Raw genomic sequence first — 12,317 nt, forward strand, 5'->3', positions numbered from 1 at the left:
TATGCATCCGAAGAAGTGGGCTGTAGTCCACGAAAGCTTATGCTCTAATAAATTTGTTAGTCTCTAAGGTGCCACAAGTACTCCTGTTCTTCTTTTTGCGGATACAGACTAACACGGCTGTTACTCTGAAAGATTAAATGACAGCCAAGGTCACACAGGCTGCTCACAGCAGAGCTGAAAGAGAACCCAGATCTCCTGGTTCCCAATCCAGTGTTCTAATCACCAGACAGGTGTACAGAACACTAACATACATGCCACTCACAAAGGCAACTCAGAACTAAATCATACCTCTTGGAGCTGGAGTATTTCTGCTTCAAGGCCTTTCAACTTCTTTTCGTTCTCCTTGGACTGAGCAAAGATCTCATCTCTGGATGCACGGGCCTCTTCCAGCTCCCGCTGATAATCTTTCATCTGAGCCTGGAATTTAAGAGAAGAAAAAACCATCATCTGTTAGAGGACAAGTGCAGGGATTTGCTATAATCCCTTTGGGAGGTCAGCATTTAGTAAATGAGAGTACACACACAAAAGGGGCCTAGTCCTACTTACTGTTTGAGATCACTATTCATTGTGAACCCTAAAACACACACATTTTTGGTCTCATACTCCTCCACTGAATTCTATCCAACTTCCCATGTTTATTTTTAATAAAGAGACAGGGCTACAGAAAAAAAACACCTGCTTAAACTTTAATAAGAATTGGCAGGAATCTTATTGAGATCTCATGTTTTTAAGTGGCTTGGGGAGAAAAAAGGTTTGATTTACCTAAATTGATTGAAAAATGTTGTAATGAACATTGTAATAGGAAATGTTCTCAGGTCTGTAGATGCACAAAAAGATCCATTCATCTGAATGTGTGACGTTAAGTACACACTTTAAAACTATATTTTGCTAAATGTAATGTTCTGAACATTACAACTACTGATCAGATTTTCCGCAAACTTGGCTTGACTGTGGACATCATTAGACCCCAAAAAAATCAACTCAAACTTCAATTTCCTTTAAGAAAAATGGCACTAAGTTGTTTTAAAGTGATGGATGCAAGCCAAAATCTGCAAGCCATGGGACCGCTTAGTTTATACATACCTAAAAGAATACACAGCAGTACATGTTAGGGTATGGAACCGCACATTTGGCCTGCCCTACTAAAAACTAGTCCAACTTTGATGCTGTCATGTACCTAGTTTTTTGTGTGATATAAAGAGATGTCAAACTTTACACCGTTGGGGGGTTCTGAAATTAGGAATCTAATCCTTAAACACTCAGGTAAAAAAAATTGTGTCTCACTGCAAAACCTAAGGTTGAACTTCATGCTGCCTCTGTATACTGGAACCATGCACAAAATGCTCAGAGATTAGGAGTCAATAGCTATATTATAAATAAAAATACATTAAAGAATATTAAGGTTGCGAATCAATCACTCACAATTACCAGAATTGAGACTGTCCATCCAGTCTCAGTTCCCTTCCCAGTTCTTCATCTGATCTGTCTTCCCCACAGCCTCCAAGCACCCCTGCGCCCATATTCCCTGCTCTGACTAGCTCCCTATCCTAGTCTCTTTGTCCAGTGTGTTTCCCCACCAACCTAGCTCTCTGCCCAGCCAGTCCCAGGTTTCCCCTCCATCCCCACACCCCGGCTCTTTGTCAGAGCCATTTCCCCTTCCCCCTCCAACCACTGGATCCCAGTCCCCCGCCCCTCACCCAGCTCCCAGTATCTTCTCCCACCCAGTCTGACAATGGTCCCCTCTGCATTTGGTTCAGGCAGCTTCTTCCTCTACACTGCCTGGGTGCAGCAGTGGGGCACTGAGAGCACAGGAGAGACAGGCTACTTGCTCTCAGTTCCGGAGCCTGGACCTGGACCTGGACCCAGATCCAGACCAAAGCAGCCAGGAACTGCAATTGCAGAGGAAGTCCTGTTTATGCCCCAACTGCCCAAGACTAGAGCATGTTCAGTGTGGACAGAATCTTCAGGGAATTTAGCTGCAATGCTCCAGCTAATCTCTACTGAGAATGTGAGAACTGTGATGTTTCAAAGGTTTATCACTTGGCCAAATTTAGGCAGATTTTCACAGGGATGAGAAAGGCACATCCCTGACAAAAAGGTCATTTCTACCCTCCCTTTTCCAAATTTCAAACCCTGTTCCAAAGCATGGAGGGCACTAGAGCGTCTCAAAGAAAAGGTCACCAGAATTATTATTTAAAACAACCCACCCCCCCCACCCACCCCCCAACCCACCCACCCAACCAACCCACCAACCCAACCAACCCACCATGGGCAAAGCTATGCATCTTCTCCTAGTCTCATTTTTGGAAATGGCTGAACAGTTTCAGCCAAAACTTTCCAAAAATGGTTCAGCTTGAGACAGACACCCAGCCTGGAAAATTTCAGGCCAAACAGTTAGTTTGTCAAAGTGACAAGCAACTCAAAACAGGACAGTATAATGAGAAGTGCTGGGCAACCTTAATAGGCAGTGTTACGAGCCCCACCTAGCACATTTGAAGACACATTTTCAAGTCACTGCTCAGCTATTAGATCAGTTATTTTGACCTGGTTGTTTTAGGAGGTCTGTGGGGGTGGGGTGGGGGGAGGAGGAGGGGATATTTAACTGAGTCCTTTACACAAAATACTGAAATAAGGCACTTTTAACCATCTCATTGACATACACACTGATGAACTGAAATTACAGACACTGGTGCAATATGCTGCAGGAAGCAGCCATCCAGGGACAAGAGTGAAGCTTGAGAATAGGGAGTTGTTCTCACCCTCAGACTGCAAGGAAACTTGACCAAAAGCAGCACTCTAAAGCAAGAGAGACTCCAAATTCATTCATGGACTGGCTTCACACACCTGCAGTTTGCGCAGCTGTTTGATTGCTTCATCTCGAGCCTTATTTGCAGCTTCTATCTGAGCTTCAAGGTCTTTGAGATCCATCTCCATTTTTTTCTTGGAAGCCACAGCAAGAGCCTTCTGTTTGCGCTCATCCTCCAGTTCCGTTTCAAGCTCCCGCACCTGTGAAGTGATAGTTTGAGAGGCTCTGTTACAGAAATGGATGAAATGGGAAAACTCAAGGAGATCTCAGAATGAATCTAAAAGGATAAGAACCAAGAAAGGCCTTGATAACACAAGAGTGACTGAGAAAAGCTCAGCTCTTGATCATTAGCCGGTTGACAGTACTACAAAAGGTAAGTTTGAGGGAGAAAACCCGTACACAACTTATGGAAAACTTGACAGCTTGTGATCTCTGCAGAAGTTTTTGCAACAAGAAGCAAAGCAAGATCTCAAAGCAAACGCGACCTCCAGGGAATTTCTGAAGTACTTCTGAAAATTCATATGCTAAACATCCTATGGACTAAAACAGTTCTGCCCATTCAACTGCCCATAGACTCATAGACTTTAAGGTCAGAAGGGACCATTATGATCATCTGGTCTGACCCACTGCATGCTGCAGGCCACAAAACCGTCCCTACCCTTCCCTTGACTCTGCTGATGAAGTCCCCAAATGATCAACTTTCTGATCAGTGTTTCTATCTACCTTCTTTGTTCCAGTGCAGAAGCTAATATTTCAGCTTATTAAACAGCTTTTACACAAAACAATAGAATAACCTGAACATTTTTAATACAGAATTATAATTAAATGGTTACTTCAGGCACATCTATGTCACCAACACATACAGTAAGACATTGTATCTCAACCATAATTCTTCAAAGCAAAAATGAAGAGCAATTTAAGTAGTATCACATATCTGAGCAACCAGCCAATAGTAAGCCAAAACAGATTAACAAGTTATGCAATAATGTTAAAATTGAGCCAGAAAAACTTGGTTGTTACACAGAGGATAGTGAAAGGAAACACAAAACTGACTTTGTTGTATAATGAATCGAATTTACTATTTTGTATTAGACTGTCAAGAGCTCTTTTCCAGTGGTGATACAGCAATTTGCACGATTACAGCAGAATGAGGTAGGGAGCCTTAAAAAATTACCTTCTCTGTCCATTGTTTATAACATTCCCATAGAAGCTGGAATCAGGCCAGTGTTTCCAACTCTCACAATTTTATCAAGAGTTTGGGGATATTTGATGCTTTTCTTTAAGACCCAGCTCCTTGAGTCATATGATTATGTGACTGCTTTAATTTTAAAGAGAAAAAAGCCCTCACTGTTCTGGAAAAAAGCTTGAGAATGAAATCAAAAGCCTGTTACATTAGAAGACAAATATGAATCTAAAAACGTCTTTAAAAAATCTCATGATTTTTAAGCCATCTCTTAATGTTTTGGGGCCTGACATAATAGTTCAATGTTAGGGGTTGGCAATCCTGTGATCCCTTTTCCAATTTCATTAAGGGAATAGTTTGTTTTGCTAATTATCTAGCACTTATCTAAACTATGTACCATATCTGTCAGCAGGAATGGATCCATCTCTGAAAATCCAAACACTGCATCGCATATTTTACTTGGCATAAATCCAGGTAGCAACTGCTGCTACAGAACGGTAGCAGGAGCACGTGCATTGCACATATTTTAGTAAGATCACACCAAAAACTGCATTTTTGTACGTGACTTGTTAGTAGTTTTGGATTTATAAAGACATTTCCAGTCTTTTCCATTTTAAAAGGTAGATAAAATGGAAAGAACAGCCAAGTAGAAAGTGTCCCCTTAAGAAATTCAAATCAAACACGCTACATTACATGTACTGGAGGTTTTGTGCTAATCTGTCATGCAGAATGTGTAAAGATCAGTGTTTAAGAGCTCCGTAGGGCTGGAATGTCACACAAACCTTGAGGGACATCCCAACTTTTGGATAATAAGTAATCAATTAACCATGTTCTTTGTTTGCTACAGTTGCTCTCAAAAGCGTGTTTAGTAGGGGATACCTGTTTAACCAGCATCCGCTTCTTCTCTTCATTCTGTTCATCTCTGGCCTGAAGGTCTCTCTCAAACTGGGCCTTCATAGCTTGCATGTTCACTTCCAGGCGAAGCTTGGCATCTTCTGTCGCCTGAAGCTCATCTTCCAGTTCTTCTAGCTGGGTCCTCATCTCTTCAACCTGCTGCTCTAAGGTTCGCTTGGACTTCTCCAGTTCATGGACCTAAAACACAAGCATGAAGCAGACACCATCTTTTTGTTATTCTGACAATAGTAATGGTATGACTGCAAAATAGAGGATTATATGAGAACAATAAGATATTGAGTCCTTCGTTAGCACTCATTTAACTCTGGCTGTCCTACACTAAACCAGAATAACTAAAACTCATTCCTAAATCCTTATTGAGAACAAAACTTCATCTGCTGGTCTGGGTTAACGGTCTGATAAATAGAAGGAAACTAGCAGCTGCGTAGTCAGCGATTCAGAGTATCCCAAAGAAAACAGAGCTAGTAAGGTAACAAGTTTTTAATCTAGCATAAAGATAACATTCAATCATTTGATCGGTCTCTCCTACTTACCACGTCTGTGAATGTTGCAGAAATGCCTGGCATTGGTGAATACCGATTAGCTTCCAGAGTATTAAAATCTTTACGTATTTTAAGGTACAGCTCTTAAATATCAAGGTTTCAGACTTGCAAGTTTTACTATCTAGTATTAGTTTCTTTGTACAAATAGGGTTTACTATTTTATCCCCTTCATGCAATGCAGCACCCGAGAGGTGGAAAAATACTTACATTTTTGCCCACATCATCTTTGGAGCTCATTAAGTCCTCCATCTCTGCACGCAACTGCTTATTCTGCCTCTCAAATTCTTCTTTACCCTCCAGGGCTTCTTCCAAAGCTCGCGCCAGAGACAGTGCCTTGGTCTCCTTCTCTCTAGCCTCTGCCTCTGCCCGGTCCCGCTCCTCTGCATAGCGAGCAGAAATGTTCTTTTCTTCCGCCAGCATCTGAAACCATTAATACAAGTTTCAAATATAAATCTACAAGAAAATCGGTCAGAAGGACACTCACTGAAGTTTCAATGAACAGGTTAACCCTCTCAGGTTACCTGGTACCTTATTATTCTGTCTACAATGTCAACTCTTGGTGAAGGGACATGAGATAGTCCCTATTTTATCACCCAAAACATAGCAGTCTGAACATAAAGGGAGCTTCTATCCATGCTCTAGGAACTGGCTCAGAGCCTCAGTTTTATATTCCTCCTTCAGTCTTCATGACTTTAACTGTCTTGGGGGATTCTGATGGATTTTTTGAGAAAGGACAAGTCAAACTCTAGCATGGCTATAAGCTCCTACTTAAAAGACATTTCACTTTTTCACAGACTTATCTGACCAGAATGGAAAGCACCAAGATAGGTGCTTGGCTCACTGAAGCTATTACAAAAGTTGTCCCCTGTGAAAAGCTGACATTGCAACAGCCAACTGAGTCCAAACAAAATATTGTGTTTCTATTTAGAGGTCTCCCTTAAAAAGTCTTGGAGTAGTTAACACATGACTGAGGCTATACACACTACCATTTCTTTGCCCTGGTCTACACAGAATTAGGTCGACGCAAGACAGCTTACGTCAATTTAAGTACAAGTGCTCCTGGGGAGGACGCTCACTGCCAAAACAAGGAGCAAAGTGTAGACACACACAAGCGATGTAATAATTGCAGCGACTGTTTACTGATGCAACTTAGTTCAACATAATTCTGTAAAGCAGATGTGGCCTTAATGTTGAAAGCAGAAGTGAGATGACCGGAATTAGAGTACCTGATCAAACTTCTTCTGTTTTTTCTCCAAGTTGGAGACAATTTGGCGCTGATGATCCAGGTCCACTATCAAGTCATCCAGCTCCTGCTGCAGGCGATTCTTGGTCTTTTCTAGTTTATCATAAGCCATTGCCTTCTCCTCTAGACGTTGGCTCAAAGCCTCCATATCCTTCAGCAATTTCTTCTTATTTTCCTCCAAACCTTCAATAGTTCCCATGTCGTCATCTACCTTCTTCTTGGCATCAACCAGCTAAAGTTTTACAGAATACAATAAAGTGGTTTCTTATAACTTCTTAACGTTCACAGCTATTAACAGGATAGAATAAAAATGCAGTTACACCTCCATGATGCAAAGAAAGTAACCTATATTACACTGGGGGAAACCCACAAGAACAAAAACAGCTATTACTGATTAAGCAAGGTACAAACAAAATGGTGATTCAACAATGTATTAAAAAGGTATGAAGTCTTATATGCTATGACAGTTAAATCTGCCCAAACTAATTCAAGTATTGAAATCTTACTGTTATTACAAAATGTTTACACTTCAGTGGAGAAAGATCAGTGAAAAATTATTCAACAACTCAGCCTAATTTTTGTCCCAATTGAGAATGAAATATTGCCTGGCAGAAGTTGTAATACATTTCACAGTCATCACACTGAATTTGTGGGCCACACTAATGTCCTACCGCTTCCAATAGCTTCATACCTGCGATTGCAGGGCGAGCATCTGTTTCTCCAAGTTCTTCCTGGCCTCCTCCTCCTCTTCCTGCTGCTCCTGTAGGTTGTTCTTCTCTTCCTCCAGCTGCCTAATCCTACTGCTCAAGTTCAATTTCTGGCGGGTTTCCTCCTGAAGAAGCTCCTGTTGGCATAAAAATAATTAATCTTGAATTTCACCCTTTGCTGATAGTATTTAAATCTTTTAAATCTGGCCTTAAGCTGAGCTGCCCTCCAATATTGTTTTTAACAAGTCCTTTGTTTCGAGTGGTGGAAGGGGGGAGGGGCAAGGGGGGATGCTTGAAAGAAAATAGTATTTTAAGTCAGCTTTATTTTCCTGAATATACTGTTTGATCTGAAGATATTCAATACCTCTCTAATTTGCTAATATCAGGTCCATCACTCACATCTCCAAGAAGTTTAATTAAAATCTAGTTTCATGGCCAAAAGGTCATCTTAAATTGGTACAGCTTAATACATAGTGGTATGCAGAACTAAGCCATCTTTCAAACAGAAAAAAAAATTACATGAGATAAAAGGAGAATTGTTTTAAAATTGCAAGATCTGGTTATGCTGCTTAGCTGGTATTACCCAACACCTGCTAGAATATATCATTACATCTATAATAAATTTTCATCAGAACCCACTGCTTTCCTTGTGGGGGGAGGTTTATTTGTGTCGTGCTCTTACACTTCTATACTTCTCCTCCTATTAAAAAAAAAAAAAAACACTTGTCTGAACAGCAAAACTGGCTAAAGACTGGGACCTGAAAGGACAAGAACCATGAGAAGTGGAGAAATCGCTTGGTTGAGCAGGGTGAGAAACAACTCCACTAAGCGATAAAAACACTTACATGCTCCACAGACAATGTTTAAGACCTCAGTGAAGCCACCTGCCCTTGGACACATCACAGCCTAGTGAAGCCACCTGCCCTTGGACACATCACAACCTTATCTTCACAAGCTCCATGGTGGGGCCAGTAAGTGGCTGGGTTAGAAAAGTTTCCTGAGGTCAGATGGCCTTAACGAAGACATGGCCCTATTGGGAGACCATCAGTCTCTCTAGTCCTGCATCGATCAGTGGCAAGTCCCAAGACACTTCAGAGGAAGGTACAAGGAACTCCACAGTAGAGAATTCTAGAACAGTGTACCCACAGAGACAGGTCTTCCTAATACCCATTAAATAGTGAAGTCTATTATATGGGGTTAAAAATGCAACTATGTTCTCATTTATGTAAATGCTCACTTTTAGTTTAAATCTTACTTAAGCTAATCTGCCATGATGGTGCCCCCTTATCTTGTTAAGTCCTTCTGAATTTCCTCGGTCGTCTCTGGTCTTGGCTAACAAATTGTGTCATTGGCAAATTCAGTCACCTCATTTCTGACCTTTTCCAGATCACTCAGTCAAATTTCATATTAAGGTTTTACTGCAATTATAATTGACCATTTCTGTTTTCTGTCTCAACCTGTTCGTAATCTAGGACAACACTTCACATCTTGTCTTCAAGGCACATGACTTACTTTCCTGGTCAGTTTTTCATGAGGGATTTTTGACAAAAGGTTTTTTGAAAGTTCAAGTTCTAAAGAGGTTTTTCTTAATCGTTTATTTTGGAGAGATGTTCAGAATTCTAGAAGAGCAGCACAATTCTCCATTACAGAGGCCATGCTGTTGTCTCTTGAGTTAATGGAATTATGACAATTTTCACCTGCTGAGGATTTGCACCAATAGTATGTCTATCTGTGGGACAAGAGTAACGGGAGAAAAGACTAGGGAGGCAGGAAAGAAGGCAACAAAATCCTGTGATTTCAGCATGTTTCAAAGTTTTGTTACATTCCACAAATTTAAGTTTCAAAATTGTCAGGGACTGACTATGCCCCTCCCTCACCCAATTCACCTCAAAATTTCAAGTCTAACTGCAATCATTTAAATGCTAATGTTTTTATATATATTTTCCTTATTCAAGGGGAAATTAAATGCACACAAACTCTTTATTGACAATGGCTGTAAAGAATGTATAAAACCTTTCATGGTTTATTTGTATATTAACCCAAAACAAACAGTAGGGCTAGGTAATTTTAAGATCTCAAGTTATTGGGGGGGGGAGGGGAGGAGGGGGAAGAGGAGGAGAAAGACACTCTCCTTTATGCCTTACAGGTGCCCCAAGGGCCTGGTTTACATGAACATTTTACGTACTGGTATAGTAAAGTTTATGGAATCATCCTTGGTAGAGCATAAGAAACACTAAGTGAACCTTACTGAGAGGGCAAAGTCTAGTAATTAGCAACTCTAGTCTGCCACGAAAAGTCAGTTTTTTTCCCAGAGATTCAAAGGCCAGAAGAACAGGAGTACTTGTGGCACCTTAGAGACTAAGAAATTTATTTCAGCATAAGCTTTTGTGGGCTACAGCCCACTTCTTCAGATGCATAGAGTGAAACACACAGACAGAAGACATTTATACATACAGAGAACATGGAAAGGTGGAAGTATGCAGAAGGGATCTCTGATCATCTAGTCTGAGCGCCTGCATAACACAGGCCATTGGACTTCCCAAAAATAATTCCTTTTGAACTGGAGGAGAATTCCCTTTGAACTAGAGCTCCCAATGCAGCTGAACAGTCAGCAAAATAGTACATATTTCAGTGCACAGTGGCTCATCTGAGCCAGTGCAGTGATTATTTGCGTAGACCAAAGATTTCTGGCCCACAGGGAAAGTTATTGATGGGAGGGAAACGAAGGGAGTGTGATATCCGAGCCATACCCAATTCAAAAAGCTAAGCAAATGTGGATACTTAGATTCCTCACAAAGCCTTCTAGAGGGGGCTCTGAGTGTTGCTGGAAGAGGAGACTGAGACCCTGAGTTTTCAGTTCCACAGCTGAACGTTTCTATTGATGAACACAAGTTCAGTGTTAAAAACTGGGTTCTTACTGAAAACTGAACACACACCTGTGTATCTTGAAGTTGAGACTCCAGACCTGCCGCATCTTTGGCAAACTTTATGCCCTTCTTCTCTGCTTCCTCCAGGAGGCTTGAGACATTGTCCAGCTCATTCTGCAAAGCAAGCAATCTAAAGGTAACACCAAGCAGCTGGTCTGCTGTAGCAGCTGTACCCTGCTGAGAGCTGTGGGTGCAAAAAGACCACAACACTCAAAATATACCAACCATGAAAGCGAAGGCAATGAGAGCTCCAGGTACAAAGATGCCCCCAGGTAATAATTTTAACTAAGTTTTACATTTTTAAGTTGAATGTCAATTATGACTTTATAAAATAAATCTCTTTCAAATGCATGCTTACCTCCACTGCTGTTGAGAGAACAATCCCATAACCACTTTTGTATTCACATTTTACTTTTGGTAATATTGCAATTAGTATTTTAAATGGTATTTCCATTACAGGGCTGCCTTATGGGATCTATCACTGTCCATGGATTCCCAAGTGACAGCAGGGTCCAGAGGCTGCAACCTCTCCAGGCAGATCCCTGGAAACTGTCAACGCTTGTTATTTCCAGGATGTGCTACTATAATGCACCCTATTTGGGGCTACTCAAGGACTGCTTGGGAGTTTCAGATAGCATGAAATGGAGCCACTCACCTTTGAGAAAGTTTAGGTTGTTTTACCTAATAAAAGACCCTGCATTTTACTGGTTCTGAAACAATTACAAATACAATTCAGGGCACTAGGTTTTGTATATAGAGCTGTAAATTGCTTGGAAGCTTCTCTCTCAAAGACCATCTCTTTCCTTTGCCCTATTTGATAGTTGTGATGAGCCAGACTTGAAAACCTGGTAACTGCGTACTCTCACTACAGACACTTCTGCTTTGGACTTCACTCTTTCGCTGTTCAGTAGAGACCAAGGCTGGGGCCTTTAAGATACAGCGCAAAACAACTATTTAATGGAGCTTTTTGCAAATTTAAATCAACAGCTTAATCTATGTTTACAATCACTGTGCAAGAGATAGCAAGTGTGAGATTTATTGGCCAGCTGCTAATGATATTGTTAATTTTATAACCAACCCCAGATAGCAACAATATGAATAAAAAAAAAGTTCAGACCTGTAATTAACTGAAGATAAAGTTTTATATTAGTAAAATGTTCCATATTTTTAATATTTAGGAAGTGCCTCACAATTTTTAAAAATGTCTTGGAATGTTTGCCCGGTTTTTACATAAACTTCTCTTGTACTGTGCAGAAAAGCTTTACATATTTTTCATCTATTTCCATTTTACAGAAGTCAGAGTTTTATTAGGAGAAACTCCAAGTCTGGATTTAAAAAAAAAAAAGAACAGTTTCAAAGTTTTGTAGACTATACTGTGACTAAGCAGAATCATTTCAAGAGTCTATTTGTAGATTCAGGTTTCACACTGACCATATACCAAGCACATACATCTCAGTCATTGCAAGGTATGTTTTTGCAGAGTCCTTTGATTTTAGCAGGTGATGCAAGACTAAAATGCAATGGGGTGTTTTGAAAATTTCTGTTTTCCAATTAAGAGGTTAGGATTTTGTGATTGTAAGAACATGCCAGAGAAGAGACCAATTTCAATCTTACCTGCAGTTTGTTCGCCTTTTCTGCCAGCTCTGCCCTAATCCGCTCTCCTTCTGACACTTTGGCATGTAGTTCCTGTACCTGAGCATCCAGCTTCTTCCTCTTGTGCTCAGACTCTGCTTTGACCTGCTGCAATACCTTCACCTCACAGGCTAGCTCCTTGTTGTCAGTCTCTAGGCCTTGCTTGTTCTTTTCAAGATTTGCTTTGAACTAGGAAAGCACAAAATAAAAGTGCATCACTAATTATAGCACTTCACATTGTTCTCCATCAGGCACTTTCCTACAAAATATTTGACCTCAAAACACATTTTTAAATTCACAAGTGGCAACTGAGCCCAATGTGAGTGTTAGCCGTACATAGAGAAATGGCAGCTTCACACATC

At 40.7% G+C, this 12,317-nt stretch overlaps 1 protein-coding gene across 6 annotated transcripts in view; it reads right to left on the bottom strand.

Annotated features, from left to right (window-relative positions):
- The window catches only part of MYH10 (myosin heavy chain 10), a 154,808-nt gene that overhangs the window by 7,584 nt on the left and 134,907 nt on the right, over window positions 1-12,317 (bottom strand). For all 6 annotated transcript variants that reach the window (XM_034790037.1, XM_034790036.1, XM_034790035.1 and 3 more), the window contains 8 exons: window positions 11,938-12,144; window positions 10,333-10,437; window positions 7,381-7,533; window positions 6,673-6,921; window positions 5,654-5,866; window positions 4,869-5,081; window positions 2,845-3,006; window positions 289-417 (listed from right to left, as the gene is read on the bottom strand). In XM_034790037.1, the coding sequence (XP_034645928.1) occupies window positions 289-417; window positions 2,845-3,006; window positions 4,869-5,081; window positions 5,654-5,866; window positions 6,673-6,921; window positions 7,381-7,533; window positions 10,333-10,437; window positions 11,938-12,144 (1,431 nt within the window). The remainder of the gene's footprint in view (window positions 1-288; window positions 418-2,844; window positions 3,007-4,868; window positions 5,082-5,653; window positions 5,867-6,672; window positions 6,922-7,380; window positions 7,534-10,332; window positions 10,438-11,937; window positions 12,145-12,317) is intronic.

Source organism: Trachemys scripta, chromosome 14 (genome assembly GCF_013100865.1).
Source record: "Trachemys scripta elegans isolate TJP31775 chromosome 14, CAS_Tse_1.0, whole genome shotgun sequence".
Lineage (NCBI taxonomy): Eukaryota > Metazoa > Chordata > Testudines > Emydidae > Trachemys > Trachemys scripta.